The following is a 24092-nucleotide window of genomic DNA, read 5'->3' as shown; positions in this document are numbered from 1 at the left end:
TGTGTGTGTGTGTGTGTGTGTGTGTGTGTGTGTGGTCATTGGAGTCTCTCCCACAAACACGCAAGCAATCAAAGGTCAGGAACCTTGTTTGTCTTGTTCTCAGCTGTGATATAAGGCACATATGAAGACTATGATGAATATTTACTCTTCCCTTTGAATCCATTTTGGCTGCCACTTGCTCTTAGAATATCATCTAAACCTAATTTCATGGCCTACAAAGATGCTTATCTTGGAACCTGTGCACTTCTCTAAACCCATGCTAGATATCCTCAGTGGCCTTGTCTCAGTTCCTCACACACGCCAAGTTTGTTTCAAATCCTTGCATCTGTTTCTCTGCCTGGAATGAATGCCCTACTCTTCCACACAGCTTGTTCTTGTATACTTTCTAGTGCTCAGCTACTTAGAGAGGCCTTCTGCGGTCACAAAATCTAACCTAGCATGTCCTGTCTCCCTCTTCCCTTTTCTTTAGTCACGCTATTGTATCAAGGCTCTAAGAAATGATTTGGTCATGTATTTGAGTTCTCCATCAGAACGTGAGCAGAAATATTATCTATTTTGTCAATTACTATAACACAAGCTCCTAAAATAGTGCCTCGAGCTTGATAAGCACTGAAATATCACTGACTACAGTGCTAGAAATGAAGCATCCTTAATAGAGAAACACCGCCACATTTAACTTAATAGTTCAGAAAAGAATTTTTTAATCGTCAGAGGGCATATGTGCTCATCAGAGAGAGAGACAGAACGAGGAGGGAGAAAACACCCCTAAATGGGGTGTGGTCATGCTACAATAATTTCTCCTCCCTTTTTCATCCTGTTGGGATTTTGGCCATGCACACACACATGCACTCGGCATATTTTCCAAGCCTCTGCAACTGGGATGTGAACTGTAGTTGGCTATGTGGGATCAATTTGGCTTCTTTAACCACCAAGTCACAGGTCCTGCCCCAGCAAAGATTTTTAGATTAATTTTCTATGCAGCTAGCCTAGTAATGGGGAAACTAGAACTCTCTGTAGTTCTCTTTTATCCTGCAAGATATGTGACCTTGGAATTACCTAGCATTAGCATAAAGAAGAGGTTTCCTAGATTTAAAATTACCTCACCACCTGTCACTTCTGGTATACTGACTAAAAATCTTTTTAAAAATATCTGAAACTGGTACTACCCAGTCTCAACTAATAACGGCAGCTTCCTGCATAATAAGTCAGGCTCTCCCCCTTAACATTCAGCTCAAATAGATGCTATTCTATAATGCCTCCCTGTTATTTCAGACCTGGCACACCCAGCAAGTTTGCTATGTCTTCCTATTAATAGAATCTATCTCTTAAGGTTGTCCTTACTACTTTCAAGCCCCCTTTCTTCCAAACATCCCATGTTCATCAAAGAGTGTTAATTTCTAACCCCCTTTCCACTCTGGACACATTTCAGGTTGTCGGTTACTGCTGATGACAGATTTACTCACACAGTCTGCTCTACTAACGTGTTTAATGGTTTAAGATTTTTTTTTTTCAGAATGCTTATCAATAGCAGCTAATTTTTTTTTTTTTCAGAATGCTTATCAATAGCAGCTAATGTTCACAGTTTAGGAAATAACCGTATTTTCTTCACACAAACACAAATGTCCATATTTTACTCTGCTCGGACTTACGTAAACCCCCTATTTACATTCTAATAGAGAAGACAAGCTAGGGACAGAGGAAATAGTAATGCAGGTATCAAGTGGGAAGAGTGAAGGATATTCAGCACAGAAGTTGTACCCGGTGATGGGAACGCCATGAGCTGAGGGCATGTTTGAAGAATGGGTCAGCTGACTGGGAATGAAGATGTGTCAAGGAAAGCAAGGGGAGAGAAAGTGAGAATAGCTTCTGGAAAGCTTGATCCCATTTACAGTACGGTGGTCAGTTAGGGAATACTGAACACATCTGTGTGTTGGAGAGAAATGGGATGCAATCAGAACTGTGTGTAAGGAAGAAAATACTATTAGGTGCCTCAGTGGAGGATACACTGAAAGTAGAAAACTATTGAAGAAGCATCTACAATGAAGAAAGGGAGAACAGGGACCAGCAGGTAGTGTAATGGCTATGTCGCTGGACTCCCATGTAGTCGACTGCAGTTCGTGTCCCGGACCCGGTGGCTTAAAACTCACGCCAGGCACGTGTGCGTGTGTACCTAAGATCCCGAGAGGAGAATGGAGGAGAAGGGATTGTGGTGTGGCCATCCCCTCTAGGGGGTGATTTCTCGATTTCTATCTCTCTGTCTGGTGAGCGCACGTGCCCTATAGCAAAAACCTCTTAAAAAAAAAAAAAAAGAAAAGAAAAGAAAAGAAAGGGAGAATAGATACCAGAAATATTGAAATATTTCACAGCAGAGGGGTAGGCCTAGAGGGTACAATATGACTGGTCCTCTCTAAACTAAAAACAATTCATTCCTATATTCTTTTAAAGACATTGACAGCCATGGAAAGAGTTATCTCTTATCTCTGGGCCATATCTACCATCCTTTGGCCTAGATTCCTCATCTGTAATTTCCCCTAGTGAGTCCACATGAGTTTTATCATTCTTCTTCCTTTCTAGATGAGGGTTATGTAATTAAAACGGTATCACAGTAAGTTTCCTTGTCACTTGCCACAGACCTCAGTGATCCCAGAGATGCACACAGTTGCTCTACTTTACACTCGGCCTGCCGTAACCATTGCTAACTCTATTTGAAGGCTGCTCAGTTTTTCAATCCTGAGTTATTACAATAGCAGTCCATCAGGAAACCATCATGGTTAAAAATGCCCCATGAATATAGGGAAAATGACTCACGCACAACTTACTCATTAATAATCAGATCAGGAGCAAAACACAGCAAATTTGCACTTGCTTGTTTATATGATCTCCACCCCAGGGCAAATGCCATGAGAAACATCCAAGAGTACTGCAGTAGGGTCATTTGGTCATCCAGGTGCAAGTTCCTGAATCCTGAATTAGAAAAACAAAGGTAACAGACAATACTCTGGTTGCCAAGGAGAAATCATTTCTCTGGGACAGCCACAGAGAAATTTAATCAATTAGTCTTGTTTTGAAGGACCCCCTAACAGATAAAGGAAGTAAAACACTACGTGGGTACAGTTTCCCTTAGCTTTTGACACACTAAGACCCAAGCTCTCCCTGCTTTTTAATAGCATTCAATGTAAGGTAACATATCAAGAGTAGCCAGTTCTTGCCATCTTTGCCTATTTAAAGAAAGTCAAGAGTCTTGGCCTAGCCTGTTACTCCATCAATGAATTTAAATTTAAAACATTGCCTGGGTAGTCACGTCCTTCCCCTTTGTGAGAACATGGATAGCAAAAAGTCAGGTTGCTCACTCTTTTCTGTTCCTTCCTAACTATCTGTGCAAACATGAACAGGTCAATTCCCCATTATCCATGAAGTCAGGGTTGACACTGATGTTAACCTCTGTTATTGCATACTAAGTCCCAACAGAGAAGCCTTAATTTTAAATTATTTTGAAATTAGATTAAAATTTGTATTCAATGTGTAGCAATAATTAAGTGCAGAGCTAAAAATTCATTCTGTATTAGTACATTTTGACAGAGTCAGACAGCTAATGTCTACCAGTTTAACAGACAACGTGATTTTAAAAAGCAATACACTGAAGAAAAACAAATGGAATCCTCAGAAATATTATACAGTGTCTTCCTCTAGACTTCACTGTAAAAGGAATTTTGGGTAAGTCCTGCAACTCTAGTTCTGATATTTTATCGTCCTATCTGAAATGACTAGTCTGTAGATAATGATCTGAAAAAGCAGGGAATAGTCGGAGAACTTCTAGAACAGACTTCCTACTCACCCATTTTCACCTGATTTTTGTCTCCTTAGTCCCAGAATTAAGATAAACTGTGAGATCAGTATGAAAGAGCCAGGATGTTTTTGTTCGACAGAACACAAAGATGTACCGTGGCTCTGTCATCCTATCTGTCTTACCTGGTATCGCCTTTGCCCACTTCACAGCGGCAATCACTTGCCGCCCACCTAACATGTTGAGTGCACTCATGATCCTCCAGGTTGTATCTGGAAGCGAGCTATCGTATCCTGCATATAACACCTCAGGCTCAATGACTTCCAACAGTGACACCAGGGTAGGGGTGAGTTGTGGTAATGTTGCAGGAACTATTGTTTTGTTAGCAGAATTTTCAGGAGTTTCTTGTGAGATTCCTGTAGTGGTCTGCTGAATTCCTTTTATTTTTTTCTTCGTTTTTCGAGCTGTGGATTAAAACACACACATACACACAACTTAGAAATGAACTGTAACAGGAGGCTCTGGGCTACACATTCTTTTTGAAGGGTATTTTTAATTTCTGAAACTCTTCAGATTGAAGAAGGAAAAATATTTTATTTACATGGAAGACGAGAAAAATATTTTTTTCCCTGAAAGCAAAGGATCCATTAGAACTCATTCTCGTGTTAATTTTCTCTACAAACAAGATAGTAACATCTTCATTACGACTATACCTCATATAAAATAACTGTCTTATAACACTATGTTAAAGTAGTCTGAACAGATTCTTCTATAAATTTTTTCTTGCTTTCATTCTAAATGTGAAAATTTCCTTATTTATATATGGTAAATTACTGTCAATTGAAAGAAGGAACCCACCTAAGCTTCCAACAACAGACTAGAAATAGTGGCTCAGGACCAATCGGAACTATCACAGTATATGAAGAGAGCTACACTATTTTCACACTTGTATAAAATCCCCTGCTCATCAAGACAGGAAGATGACATAGCAGATTGCATACCAAAAATAATATCAGCTCTAACAATAGAAAAATCCACCTATTACCTTTACATGATAGATGTTACTCAGGACTAAAAACATTCTAGGAGATGAAAGGAAAAACTTTCTATTTCTTCACTTAAGTTGTCAGTGGGAAATTTCTGTTACAAGGAAGATTTATATTGATCACTCTATGAATCTAAAGCCTCCATTTTCTCATTTATTTTTAAAAGACTTTTGCTATAGCAAAGTAAGAAATCACCCCTAGGGGATGGCCATGCTGCAATCCCTCCTCTTTCATCCTCCTCTCTGGATTTTGGCCACACATACAGGCCCCCAGTGTGATTTTCAAGCCACCAGGTCTGGGACTCAAGCTGAGGTCAGCCATGTAGGAATTTAGCACCTTAACCACCATGCCACCTGCTTTCACCCTATATATATTTATATTTATATAAATAAATAAATAAAGTCATCTTTTATCTCTGGCTTTCTATAAAATAGTCTAATCAAATTGCAACATGGATTCTGTAGATTTTTTTAAACAAACTTATTTATACTCCTGAAGTTATTTGTTTTAGTGACTAAATCAAAATTACTTCACTCTCTTAAAGAGAACGTAGTCAAAACTCCAAGAGCAAGGAACATAACTCATGTGAAAGAAGAGATGCCTTTGCCTCAGCTTTCAAGGATGTCAACCATTCTCCAAAGGGAAAACTAAATGCAAATCACCTTTTAAAATAGTTATTAGATCCTCTGTCACTAACCGACAAATTAGGCCCAATCATGGAGGTGCAGGCAGTTGGGTGCTGTTGCACAAGGCTGAAGACATGGGTAAGCTCCTGGTTCAGGTCCCGGTCGACCTGAGCAGGCTGGGTGTGCCTGAGACCGTGGCTTATCTGCAGAGCTCGGGGAGGACTGTGGTATGATGACTCTGTCAAGGTTGCCCCACCCCCCGGAGAAACAAACAAACTTTTTTAAAAATGACAACACAGTTTGTGGAGGACAGCTGTGGTCATAGGAACTGCATGGATTTCAATGTCCAATGTTAGGAAGAAGGGAAAAAGCCTGTGGTTTACACTGAATCGAATGGGTTGGAGAATATGTTTTTAGAACATCTTTAAATTCAGATAATATGACTCCATAGAGGAATAATAACATCTAAAAAAGAAAGAACTCCTATAGCCGAGGAAACCTTTTAAACAGCAGAAGCATCTACTGAAACCCATACTCCAAATCATAAATATGCTTTGTTGGTGATGTAAAAGGGAATGCGCACGCCCTTTTTTTCTTTTTTTTTTTTTGGAGAGGTTTTTGCTATAGGGAGGGTGCGCTTGCCAGAAAGACAGAGAGACAGAAAGCAAGAAAGCACCCCCTGGGGGTGGCCATGCCGCAATCCCTTCTCCTCCATTCTCCTCTTGGGATCTTGGGCACACACACACACGCGCCCAGTGTGAGTTTAAGCCACTGGATCCGGGACTCAAACCATAGTTGACTACATGGCAGTCCAGAGACATAGCCATTACACCAACAGCAGTTGGTCCTGGAACACGCATGTTCTATGCCGCTACACGGCCACAGCACTGTGAAAGCCTCAGCCGTAGCTCTCGTGTTTCTCCACATCAGAACGAAGCAAGGACAACGGCACACGAGGATTTGTTTGAAATCATTTGCTACGACTCAATACAGTTCATTTCTTAATTTTACCTATAGTCCGAAATAAAGAGAATTAATGCTTTGACTAAAGCTCAAAAAGTACTAGTGAACCTAATTGTGTTGTACTAAAGCAAGAAATCAGATTGATTTATTTTCAAAATGTCTTCAGCAAGGGTTGCTAACTGAACTATTTAGTTAAGCAGTCATTATTTTAAAGCAATTTATAGAGTTGCAAGCAAAGTCATGAAGGATTTTTTTGTTTTTCTATGCAAAAATGTATCATGACTTTTCCCACACCCTAACAGTTAATAAAATTTTTTTTAAAAATTATTTTATTTAACTTTATTATTATCATTATTATTTTCCAGTTTGATCAGAGAGACACAGAGAGAGAGAGAGAGGAAGTGAGAAAGCAAGCCACCAGGTCCAAGACTTGAACTGTGGTCAGCCATGTGGGAGTCCAGTGCCCTTAACCACCATGCCACTTGCCAGCCCCCAATAGTTTATAAAATTTTACTCTTTTATACAGTTTTACTCAATATATGTTCCCGATGCGTTGGAGCACACAGCAGATTAGCAGTCAACATATAAATTCTACCGAAGTGTTCGTGAGTTTGTGTGAACTCCATTCCTCCTTAATAAAGGTAAAGGCACCTTATTTAGTTTAAAACTTTTAAAATACTAGGTAAGAAATCTAATAAGTTAATAAAATTTTACTCTTTTATACAGTTTTACTCAATATATGTTCCCGATGCGTTGGCGCACACAGCAGATTAGCAGTCAACATATAAATTCTACCGAAGTGTTCGTGAGTTTGTGTGAACTCCATTCCTCCTTAATAAAGGTAAAGGCACCTTATTTAGTTTAAAACTTTTAAAATACTAGGTAAGAAATCTAATAATGCCATAAGCCTACTAGTTCCATTTGACTGTTTATACCAAAAATAAAGCAGTTCTTTGGAATGATTACATGTTACAATAAAATGTGTATAAAACATTTAGGATTACCATTAAAAAACCTGCCTGCACGTAAAACACCAGGAATTTTACGCAGTAGACAAGGCTGCCTACAAGAAAATCCTGAGAGATTTCACTTGGTATGGGGCAACAGTACCAAAATATAAAACGTGCTATACGTAGTTACACTTATGGGGAGAACTGGGCTGTGAGAGAGGTAACTGATTGTTTTTACAGTTTACTTGGGATTTATCATAAAAACTGAGGGCTTAGGGAATATTTCTAAAGACTGGGGGGGCGGGGGAGTGTGGAAACATATGGCTCATCTGTACCGTCTTCAGTAGTACAGTCTGCCAGCGATTCCTGGCACATACTCACACCTCTTCCAGATACAGGTTTTACACATAATGGGATGAATTCAAATCAAAGTGAGGCTTTCACACTAAAACGCACATACACACCATATGAACTTAGATTTTTTAAAACCTTTCTTTCAATTATATTCAAGTAGAATTAGTTAACAACTACATACTATGTGCCACCTAACACCCAATATATTATGGAATTACAAACCAGAGCTTTTGAGCGACCAAGTGATATTAAGATGAGAAATGAGATTAATATTGAACCCACTCTAAGGTGTTTTAAATCATTTGAGTGTCCAAAATAATTCCCTTGAGTAGAAGAATGCATATTAAGACTAGTATGTAATGGGTCTTGTCAAGTACTTGTTTCCCCACCATTATTTCCGTACTGTTCTGATATCTTATGTTGACAACTTATAAAAACAATTAAACAAAAAAGCCAGGGAGTTGCATAACTTTCATGTGAGTACACGAGAGAAAGAAAGAATGCACCTCACAGTGTGGTCTGGACATGCCACAATCCTTTTTCCTCAAACGCTCCATCCCACCAGGGTCCTGGGAATACACTCAAGCTGCTGGGGTGGGACTTAAACCCTGGTTCGATCTGCTTCCTCTGTGTAGCACTTAACACCCATGCTATGGGGCCAGTCCTATTGCTTTTTGTTTTTTGTTTTAATAAAGAATTTTGAGAAATTGCAGCTCAAATGAAGTTGTATGTTTAAGTTTTATTCATTCAAGAAAAATATTCTGAGGCTAGTCCTATAGCCTAGTAGTTAAGGGAGCTAGATCCCACATGGCCACCTGTGGTTCACATCATGGCCACTGCAGCTTGAAAAACATGGCAGGAGCATGTGCAAGTCCAAAACCTCAACAGGATGAAGAAATGGAGAAAGGATTGTGGTGTGACCAGCCCTATAGGCAGGCAGGGAGGCTCTTTCTCCTTCTCTGTCTTTCTATCTCTGGTGAGTACTCATCCCCACTGGCAATCAAACAATTTTTTAAAAGAAAATGAAATTTAAAAACATTGTGATAGACTTTGAACAAAAGACCTGACCGGAAATGGCATGAGAACTTGAAAGTGGAAACAAAATTAGGTGCCGCTCACAGCCTTGGTGGTCCTCTAGTAGGGTAAGGGCAAAGGACACTGCAATTGCTATTGAACTGTAGGAAGCAGGAGTAGCAGGACAGACTTGGTAACCCAGTCCCTCAGAATCACTACTTTACAGTTGATATATCTTATTCCTTTCAAATAAAGAACTCTCTTATACTTTGTATAAGGGAGCACTTACCCAGGGGAGCATTTTACATGTAAAACTGCAAAGATCTTAAGCTTGGTATGTATTTAGGAAAGCACCTAGAAATGGGGCTGCTACGCAGCCGTGCTATATTAGTGATATGACAGAATTTTCTCTGGGTTTGTCCTCTGAGCTTTATTTAAAACCTATTTCTAAATGCAAAGTAGCTGAGATGAAAACATGAGGATTAGAGAAAAGTGGTAATACTGGGGCTGGAGAAAACAAATAAACCCGTCTCTAAAAACTGCAGTGCCTTGATATATATTTAAATGGTCAAAGTAAACCACATTCTTAAGAGGTTAGAGAAGAGCAAAATGAAACAGTAAAATCTTGGCAGGGATCTGATATGTAAAAATGAGGAGTAATTATGCTGTTTTCCTACCAAAAAGAAACTACCCATGTGATATTGAAAGTAAACTTCTGCATGAATTTGCAATTAATCTCTTTCATAATACCTACAAGAAGTGAGGTGCCATTGTTTTATTTGAATCAATATTTAACATGTTATAGCACTCCACAGTCAAGTTTAAACATCTCAGTCATTCTTAAATAAAGTTGTATGTGTATGGGTTGGAGAATTGGACTCTTTTATTTTTTTTTTTTTGAGAGGTTATTGCTATAGGGCGTGTGTGCTCACCAGACAGACAGACAGAGACAGAGAGACAGAAAGTGAGAAATCAACCCCCAGGGGGATGGCCATGCCGCAATCCCTTCTCCTCCATTCTCCTCTCAGGATCTTGGGCACGCACGCACATGTGCCCGGCGTGAGTTTTAAGCCACTGGTTCCAGGATGCAAACCATAGTCGACTACATGGGAGTCCAGTGATAAAGCCATTATGCTAACTGCTGGTCTCAAGAATTGGACTCTTTAAAATCATAAACATTTTCTATTTAATAACACAAAGGAATTTCAAAAAGTTCATTAAAAAATGGAAGTAAGGGAGCCGGCAGGTGGCGTGGTAGTTAAGGGCACTGAACTCCTATATGGACTGTAGTTCAAGTCCCGGACCTGGCAGCTTGCTTTCTCACTTGCTCTCTTTCTTTCTCCCTCTCTCTCTCTCTCTGTCTCTCTCAAGTCAAACTGAAATAAATTTAAAAAGATACATAAAGTTGAATAAAAATAATTCTTCAAAAAAAATGGAAATATGAATTTATTTCGATTAAAATTTGTAATCCATGTAGTTTTGCCATAATCCACATCTTCTATGAACTTTCTGAAGACCACTTTGTATACACACAGTGTATGCTACATAGCCTTTCCTTTCAAAAGTCATGTGGCTTTTTGGACCAGCAGTTAGTGTAATGGCTATGTCGCTGGACTCCCATGTAGTTGACCACGGTTCAAATCCCGGACCCGGTGGCTTAAACTCACGCCGGGCGTGTGTATGTGCGTGCCTAAGATCACAAGAGGAGAAAGGAGGAGCAGGGATTGTGGATCGGCCAACCCCACTTTGGGAAGGGATTGTGGTTCGGCCATCCCCCCTTGGGGGTGATTTCTCACTTTCTGTCTCTTTGTCTCTCTCTTTCTGGTGAGCGCACACACCCTGTAGCAAAAAACTCTTCCCCCCCAAAAAAAAAGTCACGTGGCTTTTATTTTGTCTCAATATCACCATTCCTCTTCTAGATTAACACTATTGTTTTTTAATTAGTATCTCTACAAGAGTACTAGTCTTTCTAAAATATAGGTCTAATCCCATCTCTGCTCTTTTTATTATTTTTTTAAATCTAATTCCTACTGACCTCCTAGATTAAAATTCAGTGTTACTTTTCCCAGGAGGCCTCCTCTAACTTCTAGGCCAGAATTAGGTGACCTTCCACTTGTTCCCACGTCTTTGTTCTTTTGTGTATGCCATACTATTTTGTGACTTGACTCTTCAACCGAACTAGACGGTAAACTGACCTTACATACACGCACTATGTGATTTTCTAGCCAGTGACTACCCTGGTGAAATCTTGCGAAATGGAAGTGCTACTGTCGCAACAAATACTAACCATGTAGGTTATTAGATCACCTCCACCACCTCCACAGCACTTGCAGTTGCAACCAGAGCAGAATTCTCAACTATTTTTTCAAGAGAAAGTTTTTAATGAAGAGATCATTATTCATTATACAACTTGTTATATAGATGGAGATTTGAAACTCTAACTTGAAACTAGTTTCAGGTTCCTTTACTTGAAAAACGAAACAAAACCCATCCAATGCCTCCTACAAGTTTCCCCCCACCCCTGCAGATCTATAATAAAATAAATTTATATATCTCCAAGTCAAAGGTGTGTTTTTGAAGGGTAAAGGAAAAATCTATCTGATCCAGAAGCATTTCTAACCCTAGGAAATAGTTTTGAGGCTAACAGAATTAAGAAAAAACAGAAAGTTGCTTCCAGTTATAAAATTTTCATTATTACTTTCCTTTCCTAGCATGTGTCTGCCTCTAGAAGCCAGTGTGCACAGTATGAGCTAGTGAATAAATTTAAACAGAATATGACGTTCATTAAAAAAAAATCCTATTTTTATTGGGCACTAATATAAAACTATGTTAATTAAGCACATACATGCTGAATTAACTAAATTATTTTATCTGCTTACTTTATCTTAAAATGCAAAATAAATTTTTATATGACACAGACAGTTCTTTTCGGGTATATGCATTACCTTCCAGGTTCATTCCGGCTTGAAGACATTTTCGATAGCGGCACGCTGGGCAGTTTTTCCTTCGAATTTTATCAATGATACAGTCATTCCTTCCAGCGCAAAGGTAATTGTGCTGCCCTGTATGGAATAGAAGATGCTGTTAAAATTTCACAGGTTTTAACGTATTGATTGATGGATGGATTTCTTTCATTTTTTAATAGTGTCTCTTTCTGTTTTTGTTTCAGGTGGAACTGAGCGAAGCCACTGATTAAGGAAGGTTCCAGTGTACTTGCCTACACTGCCATTAAAAAGTTGAAAGGTCAACTTAAAAAAAAAAATGCCTCTTATTCTCCTCCTCTGCAAATTGAAAATAATTCATAAAGAAGCCTAAGAAGCTTTACTACTGTATACATATGTAACTTTCACGAGCTGAGTATCTCCTTTGATCCGCTCTCAGAATAAGAAATGAACACCACCCCACATCCCCCCCTTCCATGCCTAATTCCAGTTCCTACCAATCAAGGGTAATCACTTTTTTGATAAACCGATTTCAATAGTTCTTCTTTTAATAACTACATTTGGCGTCTATAATCGTATTATAGTAAATATCTATATTTTACTATGGCTTCTGACTTAATGCTAAAGAGAGCTAATGAAAGAGGAAACTGGCTTAAAATTACTGTAGGAGTCTCAAAGGGAAAATGACTATAATTCAACCCTATTCCACCATACGCAAAGAAACTGTGCCCTAATTTCAAATGAAGTAATAGGTAAACATCAATATTTAATCTTGAATGTTGAGGTTACCAGCATATAATTAGGTGAATCACAGATTTTGCAAACTAAATTACTGTATCTTAGAGAGATATCATATGCTGTTGGAAAATAAGGATGTCTGACTTCACCTTTGACCTCAAATATTAATTTAAAGACTTACTGCTTAAAATCTTCTTGCACTCAGTGTTAAATAATGTATTAGAAAGTAGAACTGCCATTCTCTCCTGGCAAAAAACGTATAAGGAAAATTTAAAGAGAAAATACTAAATGTTTCTGTACACCTCTACTCCCATCCCCTAAATGCATATCCTTGAAGGTTTCTTTTTCTTTGGGTTGTTAACAACAATACTATTTTTTCTATTAAAGTGGCAACATTTTAAAACACTTATTTTTTTTATTATTATTTTCCCTATTTGCTATAGGGCATATGTGCTCACCAGAGAGAGAAAAAGGGAGGAAAAGGAAGCCAACAGGTCTGGAACACGAACCATGGTCAGCCATGTGGGAATCTAGTGCCTTAACCATTCTGCCACCTGCTGGCCCTGAGGTCTTCTTTTAATCTGGTGATTGGGTGATGACAAAAACTTAGAGAATCTGCCTGTCTAGTTATTTATTTATTTCAATTTGCCTGGCAAAAACTGGAAGTTTCCCACCAAGACCAGAATGTCTACATAGATACAGTAAGTAAGAATTTACCTAACATTAAAGGGATGGTCTTCACAAGACTGTATGACATTTCTCAAGAATAAATCAAAGAAAAGAGAATCCTAATGACCAATTCACTAGGTCGAATATACCTGGTTCTAATTTCTGCCTAGGATAACCTACCACTTGATTGGGCTGATAACAAACTACATCCACTTCCTCCTAGTATAAATCACAATACTCTTTAAGTATTAGTTTCAGGTAAATGCTTAACTGTATTTGTTTGTGAAGAATAGGCCACAAAGCTGACTAACAGACAACAGTTCAGCTTTATTCCAGAGCTGCTGTCCAATGCCAGATGTTTCTGTGCCAGCTGTTTCAACTCCTGTCTGTATTCTGTAAGTTTCCTAGCTTCTTGGACACAAAATGGAATCATTAACCCAATAGTTCTATTCTTTATAAAGCAATAGTGGGAACAACAAATGTGTTCATAACTGAAGAAGTTACAGTGCAAAGATGTTTTAGCCAGTAAGAAATCCCTGTATCATCGCCTTCATTTACTAGAAGAAAACCATATAAAAACATGATCTATTCCCCCAAACATAAAACATTTCAAATCTTTATTTAGTTCATCTGAACTATCAGAATGTGCATATTATGCTAATAATTGACTTCTTTCGCCCAGGTGTGTCTTGAGCACAACTAAGAATTGGAGCTCTAATATCAGGGGCAATGTACTTTCACAAGTTAATATTACTGCTAGCTGGTTATTAATGTGAAGTTGAGCAAGTAGTTCCTTATCTATAAAAGAAGGAGTTTCAACTAGAATTCTCCATTTCACAAGGCACTGCCATGTACCACTGTCACTCTCTGTCAGTCTTTTTGATAAAAGAGTGAACATCGTATTTTGGAGTTCCTATGTCATCGAACACTTGGTACATTCCCTTTCTAAGTAATAGAGACATGTCAGGTAAAGTGCCTTTAAGACAGCTGAAATTTCTTATGTTTTGTTTACATCATATTTATTTTTATGATTAAAAATCTATTTTTGACACTTGTGGGACACAGATAAGGTTTATTATCTGTTGACAGGGATGTGTATGGTGGTCTCAACTGGGCTGGACTGAGGTGTGTATCATGCTGGTGAAGTTTCTTCACAAATTAAATGATGTATAGCATTTTAATGTATGAATAATAATAAAATAAATAAGTTTAAAAAATTAAAAATAAATCTATTTTTGGGAACTGATTTTGGTTTTTTATTTGATAGAGCTGGTAGCCAGCCTGCAGAAGGGCTCCCAGTAATCTGCCTCCTGGTGTCTGCACTCTTAAGTCAGCCCTTCCTATTCCAGGATTGGTCTCTGTGACCAGTAAAATATGGCAGAAGTGATGGCATGTCACAGCTGAGATTAGGTTATGAAAGTTGTTAGGTTCCACACTGCTTCGTTCTTTTTTGGCTCCTATGTCTTGGAGGAAGTCAGCTGCTATGCTGGGAGCAGCCCTAGAGAAGGCCAACATAATGAGAAACTGATACTTCCTGCTAAAAGTCTTGTGAATAAGCCTGAAAGTGGATATTCCAGCTCCAGTTAAGCATTTGCAAGTCTGCAGCCCCCACCATGAGCCTGAAATGTAACCTCTTGAGAGTCCTAGAACCACCCAGCTAAGTTGCTTCCAGATTCATGACTCTTAGAAACTGTATGACATAATAGCATAATAGATATTTGTTGCTTTAAGCCACTAATTTTTATATACAAGTAGATTATGATACATTAGAGAAAGTTTGTTTTCTGTTTCTTCTTCTTCTTCTTCTTCTTCTTCTTCTTCTTTTTAGTAAACCAAGAAAAACGTAGTGAGTAGAACAACTGATGCATGGACATGAACAATCATCACAGTAGTACAGGAAATGGGCAACACAGCAAAACGTATTAAGAAAATTCAGGCTGTGCGAGGGCACTCTCAAAAGGTTCATGGTAAAGAACAAGTTTATTCTGGTACAAAATTTTAAAAATCTGCACATGGAATTTTTTTTTCATAGTACATTTTCATAACCTTTTGGAAGGCCCTTAATCGACCCCACTTGAAGAATCTGAAGAGTAAATGTGATCTGTGACTATCAACTTGAGCTTCTTCCTTCATCTGCTCTCGACTGCTGGGTAGTATAGTGGAAAGTGAACTGGCAGGATGCCAGGAAACCCCTGATCTCAATCCCAATTCTGCTTTCTAAGTGTTCATCTCAATAATGTTTATTAACTTCTCTGCGTCTCTGTTTCTATATATGTGAAGCTGGAAAATCAGCGCCTATTTGCTGGGCTTCTGTAAGGGTAAGAGGTAGTTAGCTAGGTGGTCCTTACTCCTAGCATACTGTAAGCACTCAGTGTTTGCTATCTGTGAATTTCTTTGTGATTATTCTCTTTCTTTAAAGAAAGGTTCTTGCCGTATTATGCTTCTTTTGCCTTACCTCCCGTACTGCTGGGATTACAAGTTGTGCCATCCTATCTGCCTTCAGAGCCTCCAATGTGGTCCCAGCCTGAAGAGCACAGGGAATTAGTGCATGCTGCTGTCGCTAGGCCACCTGTGATGGCTTTTATCTCAGCGCCTAACTAGATTACAACCTGCCAGGTGGTGACTTTAACATATGACACTTCTTAGGAAGTCCGTGTAGTATAAACATTAAAAGCGTGTTTTGGACACAGCTGTGTTTGAATTCCAGCCTTGCCACTTAAACTCTCTGTGGCTCAGTTTTCTAGGATAGCAAGCACAGATTCTAATAGTTCTAAGAGGCCAGCCCGGGTCACACAGCAGTAACCCAATGCCTCACAATGCTGGACCACATGGTAGGTCCCGGCTCACATCGTGAGGTCTCTGGGTGTGTGTACATGCCCACGATTCTTCCTGGTTAAGACTGACAGTGGACTGTGGGTGAGTTGCTCCCTGACATTTCTCTCAGAAGAAGGAAACAAACAAACTTTAGAAAATAGCAACCCAAACCTCACAGGGCAATAAATGAAATAATATGAAACAAACAAACAAACCAGTTCTTGGCACAGGGTAAATTAAGGATAATGATGCCTATCTATCTTATGTACTGCTAACAAAGGGTAGACGTGTCCTTCCTAAGGGGAAATAAAAATAAAAAGGGACTACCACAATTCTTTCTGTACACAGACAAGCAACTCTCAGTATGTTAAATTTTAAAAATGCTAAAATAAAAAGAATGATTACTGATCTAGCATACACAGAAGTAAAGGGACTACCACAATTCTTTCTGTACACAGACAAGCAACTCTCAGTATGTTAAATTTTAAAAATGCTAAACATCTATCCTTGATCTGGGTTGCATAGACCATAAGTAAAACTTCTGCACACTTCCTAAGAATAGCTAACTGTCGGGACCAGCAGTTAGCGTAATGGCTATGTCACTGAACTTCCATGTAGATGACCACAGTTTGAGTCCTGGACCAGAACTTAAATTCATGCCGGGCACATGTGTGTGCGTGCCCAAGATCCCAAGAGGAGAACGGAGGAGAAGGGATTGCGGCGTGGCCATCCCCCCTGGGGGGTGATTTCTTGTTTTCTACCCGTCTTTTTCTGTATTTCTGGAGAGCGCACGCGCCCTATAGCAAAAAAAAAAAACCAAAAACCAAAAACAAAAAAACAAAAAACAAAAGAAAAGAATAGCTAGCTGTCGGGTATTTATTGTAACTACGCCAATTTTGAAGAATAAGCAACAAGTACTAGCTGGCATTAAAATGGAGTGCTAGGTGTATTATGCAAATGATACAAACCACATTTTTATAACTTTTAAAAGAAATGTTCCAAAATATATATCTAGGCTTTAAAGCCTATTTCCACTGAATACAGATAGTAAAAACAGAAGAACTGCTGTTGAGTTAGGCTATCAAAGGACTACAGAATTTTGAGATAGAAAGAGCCTTTGAGAACATTAAAATCCAAATACAGGAGAAAACAGAGCAAAGTAATTTACTTAATAATACCCACATTTAAACTTTTCTTATCAATCATGCAATCTAATATCATACTTTACGAAAATACATGATAAACATCTTGAAATAGTATAGCTAATATCAAATTAAATTTTACCTAAACACAAGTCTAAGAATCTAATTTTAAGCCAGGATTAAGCATAGAGGGACCATGGCCTATGGTGCTGTCAGTATTTGGGAGGATACTTAGCTTTTTCTGTTTTAATTACATTTGGATACTTTAGGTATGGCATGTTCTCAATACCTGCCACCCTTCTCCCATTTGGCTACAAAGATACATAGTTGTTCCCTTTTGACATTTGAATTCACAGCCCTATTTTTGTTGTTGTTTGTTTATTTATTTTGCTAGAGGAAATGTGCACATGACAAAGAAAGAAGGATGGGAGAAGGCACTCCCCATGGGGAATGATCACACAGCAATTCCTTCTCCATTTTTCCTTTCTTTTGAGATTTTGGGCATGCACACATATGTGCCCAGCAGAGTTTTCAAGCTGCGTTAGCTGGGACCTGAACCAAGCAATCAGCCAAGGGAATCCAGCTGCCTTCACCACTAGACCATGGAGCTGGCCCTGTTTTAATGAACAATTTTAGTTAAAATGGAGGAAAGTGAAAAATATTTTTTCTTTCTTTTTTTAGATAGATTTTTTTTAGATAGATTTTTTAGATAGATTTTTAGATAGACACTGAGCATGGTCTTACTGCCTAAACTTAACACCATCATTTCACATTTTTTTTTTTTTTTGAGAGGTTTTTCGCTATAGGGCGTGTGTGCTCGCCAGACAGACAGAGAGAGACATAGAGACAGAAAGTGAGAAATCATCCCCCAGGAGGGATGGTCACGCCGCAATCCCTTCTCCTCCATAAATAGATTTTTAGATAGACACTGAGCATGGTCTTACTGCCTAAACTTAACACCATCATTTCACATTTTTTTTTTTTTTTGAGAGGTTTTTCGCTATAGGGCGTGTGTGCTCGCCAGACAGACAGAGAGAGACATAGAGACAGAAAGTGAGAAATCATCCCCCAGGAGGGATGGTCACGCCGCAATCCCTTCTCCTCCATTCTCCTCTTGGGATTCGGGACATGAATGCACACGTGCCCCACGTGAGTTCAAACGGTGGTCGACTATGTGGAAGTCCAGCGACATAACCATTTAGCTTTGGGACACAAACGATGGTCGACTATGTGGAAGTCCAGCAACATAACCATTACACCATCTACTGATGCCCCACAAATATTTTTTAATATCTATTTTTTTTTAAGTTCTCATTGTATCTTGCATTTCACTTTTAAAACTCAATTTGTCAATATATATATAGCGTGCTATATTGCTATCATTATTATATTTGTACCATGGAAATTCTTAACATGCTGAATAAGGTAAAGTAAGCACAAGAAGAAGCTTTGTTCTTTTGGGTATGTGTCAGATAACATCCACTTTGTTGGGCGCCTTGGCACTAAGCAGAGGTAGGCTTTACTTAGGACTCTACTCAATAGGTGGGAGCAGCTACATTCTTGCCAAAACTTGCATCCTTGTGGTCTATGTGGGGTACCATGGGTAATTTTATAGTTTGCTAACCTATCAAAAAGTTATCCAAACCAAACAAAATGACTCATTTAACTTTCAAGGATATGCAAGCAAACCTCTAGCCAAATAATAAAAATGGTTATATGATGAATGGATACTTACATTTCTTTAAAAATAAAATCAAGAGCTTTAGGTAATCCATTCGAGCCACATTGTCTTCAAACTGCTTTACAAATAATGAAACTATAGAACTATTTTTTTTTCCCAAAGAGCATTCACTGCTATATTAGAAAAAAATTAGTTTCTTCCGATAATAATTTGGAGTGCATCTCTCCTTCTTTAGGAAAATAATGCTACTGCCTCTGTCAGTAATCCGAATCTGTAACTATGGTAAGAACAAGCCAGAACAACATTCATATAGTGAAACTGCTTTCTCTACAATGCTTGCTTTCTTGATCTCCTCAGGCAATGTTTACGATGTATTACAATTTCTATACCTTTTCATGGTTAACTCATCCTTTACTACAATGTGTCCTCCCTGAGGGCAGGAATCAGTTATTAATGGTATTTATACCACTTAGTATTGTGCCCTGGATAAATAGGGAAAAACAAACAAGCAAAACAGTAAAATGAAGGTCTTTTTTTATATCCCCCCCTCAAGAGTCCTCACTGTCATTCATTTTTGCCAGACTAGTATAGCTGGTGGTTTTGAAACCACCTAGTGCATGGGAGCTGCGGCCCAGAATTCTAATACACTGAGCATGGTCTTACTGCCTAAACTTGACACCATCATTTCACATGACAGACCTTTCTTACAGTATTACCGTCTGCTCTCTGACAAAACTCTCTACTGTTATTTATTTTTTCCTATTTTATGCTGGTTCTGCTTGTATTTTGTATTTTTTAATATTTTTTTCCTACTGGAGGACCTAGGAACCACCTGCTTCTCCCTTTATCAATGTCTGGCCTTCATGGGCTTTGCATATAATGGAAAATCCACAAATTATTGAAAAGTAGGAAACATATAGAAGAAAAATAAAACTCTTCAAAACACACACTACCTTCCACAGCTCTTTTGAAGAATACTTTACAGCTTCCACAAGTCAAGACCCCATAGTGACATCCTGAAGCTTCATCAGAGCATACCAGGCAGAGTTTGGGAGGTGGTCCCACTGCTGTAGAGGAGTTAGATGGAGGAGAACTGACATCGGGTCTCATTCCAGGGCTAAAGAGGACAAAAACAGTGTGACAATTGAACTGTTATGACTATCAAAGGAATATCAAACTACAGTTCTCTTAGCGCTTCTCCCCACATCAACATGTTCGCACTGAATCCTGGCTTCAAAGAGTAGCAAGCACTGAAATACCCTACCTAAATATATTCAAATATTGTTATATTCTTCTACACAAAAGTTAGAAGGTGGTTATTTGTTCTCCAATGTTCTGTAAAACAGAATGGTAGGTTTCACTTAGCATTTATAATTTTAGTTCCTTAGGATTTACTTATTTTTATAGTCATCTTTATTAAGGTGATACAGACAATAACATTCACCATTTTCTAAGTGTTCAAATTCTGAGTTTTATTAAATGGATAGGCATGGAACTACCACTATGATCAAGAGATATCACTTTTAACAGACATCCCCTACTCCTTTAATTGTTTAGGATATCAGACACCCCCCCTCCCCATTTTTAAGATCCTGTGCAAACATCTTCCTAAATTCTATTACATCTCATTACAATTCTACCCATGTCCTCTACTAGGATAAGCATTAAAAAAAAAAAAAAGAAAACTTAGAGTTTGGTCCTATAACTCTTTTCCCCAAGGTCATCCTAGCTGAAATGCACCATTTCTTATGACCTAATAGAGACTGATCCAGAAACAGTACTTTCTACAACGTTCCTGTCTGCCTTGCATTAAGATTGGAAAAAGCATTAGGACTTGTCTACCTTCTCTACTTAATGAAAATAGGCCCTGAAGAGAAAGATGAAAAACATGCATCTGCTTCTCTTACTAGGTTTCATTTTTCATTCTGCAGACTTCTCACCACAATATAGCACAGATACAGCATTTGCTTGTGTTTAAAAGATCTACAGTCTGTTTTGAAATTTTTCAAACTTTCAGAAAATTTGACAAAGTTGTACAATGGGATATATACCTTTTACTCATATTCACTAATTCATAGCCTACTGCCATAGTTACTACTTATTTACATACTTTTATAAACCAATGAAATGATGACCAGTTTGATGCTGGAAGAAAAATTAACGATTGCATTTCACGTTAGAGAATACAGTGGTCTCCAATGTTGTAGCCTCCTAAGGAGTGTTCCTCTCACATGCTGAGTTTAGTGTTTTATAGCTAAAATGAATGTCTCGCCTTCTGCTGATGGCTAGGGACTGTCCACTCCTTATCTGGTTATGTACTCTCACGCAGAGCTTCGAAAACATGGAGAGAAGCAACCTGTCGATTTTGGAACTCTACCTGTACAAGAATGTTCACAAAAAAAAAATACAATACTACTCTCTCTGAACTTTTATTTGTTCTCTGAAAGGGATGGACTATTTAAAAATACACACAGACTGGTGTCTGTCATTATTTATTATTGCATGTTTTTACTTCCACCAGTAAGAGTATTAAATCGCAATTACCAATATGCTTAGACAAATTCACAGAGCAAAATAATTTGTTTTAGAAATGTATATTTATCAAGCAACGTCATTTTTTGTTCTGTTTAGGAATAAAAGATATTAATTGTAGGATGAGAATGTGTTCTATAAATGTTACCTTAAGTATTCAAGCAAGTAAACTCAAACGCTCTCACTGAATTCTGTCCTCAAATGAAGTTCCCTGCACCTTGTCAACTACCTGCCCCTCTAAGAGGCTCAGTTAGCTACCAGCATTCCCACCACCCCAATTCTCAGAACAGGCCACAGGGTTTCACATTGTTCTACGGACACTAGCAAGAAAGAATTTCTGGATGCTTCCTTATTACGAGGCACTGACTCCCTCCTGGATTTGTGTGAGCAGACTGAGTACATATTGAAAACCTATAACAGAAGAGCATAGCCTGAAATGACTCTGCTGTAGGTCTGGCACAAGCCACCCCTGACTAATGGGAACTTGTGACTAATGTAGAGAAGCTGCTTTGGGCCAGAGTTTTACAGAGAAGTTGAAAGGTCCTGGAGTGAGTTGAACAGAGCAGCAATGTGTCAGGGAAGCAAGAATTTGTCTGGCTTCTGTTCTAAAGATGCTCCAATTCCAGATCAGTCAATCTTGTCACTTTACATCTATTTTTAAGAACCAACCAGTTGTTTGTATATTCAGTTTATGGAAAACGAGAACAATGTTTAAAGATTTGAAAGGCTAATTCTATAATCATTCCTCAATTAATTTAATATGTGTGCGTGTGTGTGTGTGTGTGTACACCCTTAAATAACTTGGGGGTTAGGGGACATGGACATCCCCAAGAGCTGGAAATCTATATATAATCCCCAAAAGTTAACTATAGCCTACTGTTGACCAGAAGCCTTACCAATAACATAAACAGTTGATAAACACACATTTTGTATATGAATTATATACTATATTCTTATAATGAAGAAAAGAAAATGTTAAGAGAATCATAAGGAAGATAAAATACATTTATAGTACTGTACCAAATTTTCCAATGCACTTACTGAAAAAAAATCCCTATAGATGAGACTCAGGCAGTTCAAGCCTATGTTGTTCAAGGGTCCACTGTCCACACACAGGTGCATATGTGTGTATGTTTACATTTTAAATAGTACTTCATAGTACTTTATAGTTTTAGTACATTTTCATGAACAGAACCTCACATAGCCTCTCAACAACCCTGTAGAAAGGATGTCATCACAACTAGATGAGGTCAGGCAAGCAGTGGCAGGTGGTTGATCAGGGAGCCTATCTGTGGTTAAACTGACAGGTTTCAGATCCCAGCCAGACCACTTCGCAGCCTGTGTGACCTTGGCTAGGTAGGTGTCTGCTATTTTGAGTCATAGCTTCCTCATCAATAAACTGGGAAGAACATGGCCCGTGTATGCGTTGCAAAAATAATACACTGGAAGTCCAGCACATGGTTCCTGCATCGAACAGGCACTTGGCACATGTTCATTTTTTTCTCTTTGAGGAAAACTGAGCACTTTAGGAATAGGTATTATGTGATTATTACATAAAGGGAAGTAGTAATATTAAGTCTAAAACCTAAGACAGTATTCACAAATTCTTGCTTTTAAATTAAAATGCAGGAAAAACATATTCAAGCGACTTAACTGTGAGCTAAAGATGACAAAAGGGGAAGTTAAAACCTGTAAGTAAGTGGATGATAGAACAGGAGCTAAGATTCTGGAACCTGTCAGGTTTTGGCATTCTTTCAGGCAGTCATTTTGGGTTCCAGATAAGAACCAAGTACATGGAAAGCTTCCAACTATACCATGAATATCAGTGGATAAAAATCAGTTTTTGTCACATACATATGAGGGCTATGATGGCATATAATGAGGACCAGTGGAAGAAACAGATCAATGAAAGATGGTATTGAGCTTCAAAAGTGAATCTATGACATTGTTAAAAGGGCTAGGGTACAACATGGTTAGAACTCAAGGGAAAAACACAGAGAACTGCCAATTCTTAATAAGAATGCATGGCAGAAAAAAAAATCAAAAGGACACCATATGAAGCGTGTGTATTTCAGGGGACCAGCAGATGGTGTGATGGTTACGTTGCTGGACTCCCACGTACTCGAATGCAGTTTGAGTCCTGTCCAGTGGCTTAAAACTCATGCTGGGCACAGCCGTGTGTGCCCAAAGTCCAGATAGGAGAATGAAGGAGAGAGGATTGTGGCATGGTCATCCCCCTGGGGTTGATTTCTCACTTTCTGTTTCTTTGTCTATTCATGAATGCTTGTGCCCTATCGCAAAAATCTCCTTTAAAAATAAATAAATAAGGGATCAGCAGGTGGCATGGTGGTTAAGGTGCTGGGAGCTACCACATAGCTGACCGCGGTTCAAGTCCTGGACCTGGCGGCTTACTTTCTCAATTTCCACCTCTCTCTCTCTTTTTGTCTCTCTATGGTCAAATTAAAATAAATGACTGAATAAATAAAATTAAATAAATAATTCCTCAATAAATAAATAAATAAATAAATAAATAAATATGAAGTGTGTATTTCACTCCCTCTGAATGGTGAAGCTAAGGTGACAGGTCTTAAGGCTATCATCATCTGTAACAGTTATCAATTACTCAGTTGTGTGTTTACAGCTCTGCCATTCACTCTGGAGATGTTAGGAGGTTCTCTTAAGAACTGACTATACTCAGGGCCCCTTTTTTTTTTTTTTCTTTTTTTTGGAGAGGTTTTTGCCATAGGGCGCGTGTGCTCGCCAGACAGAGACAGAGACAGAAAGTGAGAAATCACCCCCTAGGGGGGATGGCCACGCGGCAATCCCTTCTACTCCAT

General features: G+C 38.5%; 1 protein-coding gene across 7 annotated transcripts in view; it reads right to left on the bottom strand.

The window, feature by feature from the left end:
* Positions 1 to 24092, bottom strand: part of NR3C1 (nuclear receptor subfamily 3 group C member 1) — a 94157-nt gene that overhangs the window by 7485 nt on the left and 62580 nt on the right. For 6 of the 7 annotated variants that reach the window (XM_006144781.3, XM_006144783.3, XM_014586398.2 and 3 more), the window contains exons 3-6: positions 19674 to 19840; positions 11683 to 11799; positions 3970 to 4248; positions 2820 to 2964 (exon numbers count right to left, since the gene is read on the bottom strand). In XM_006144781.3, coding sequence (XP_006144843.1) covers positions 2820 to 2964; positions 3970 to 4248; positions 11683 to 11799; positions 19674 to 19840 — 708 coding nt within the window. The remainder of the gene's footprint in view (positions 1 to 2819; positions 2965 to 3969; positions 4249 to 11682; positions 11800 to 19673; positions 19841 to 24092) is intronic. The other variant, XM_014586400.1, reaches the window with a different exon arrangement.

Source organism: Tupaia chinensis, unplaced genomic scaffold, assembly GCF_000334495.1.
Source record: "Tupaia chinensis unplaced genomic scaffold, TupChi_1.0 Scaffold000132_1, whole genome shotgun sequence".
In the NCBI taxonomy this organism is placed as follows: domain Eukaryota; kingdom Metazoa; phylum Chordata; class Mammalia; order Scandentia; family Tupaiidae; genus Tupaia; species Tupaia belangeri.
The sequence above is the reverse complement of the archived record's forward strand: the minus strand, read 5'-3'. Positions and strand labels throughout refer to the sequence as shown.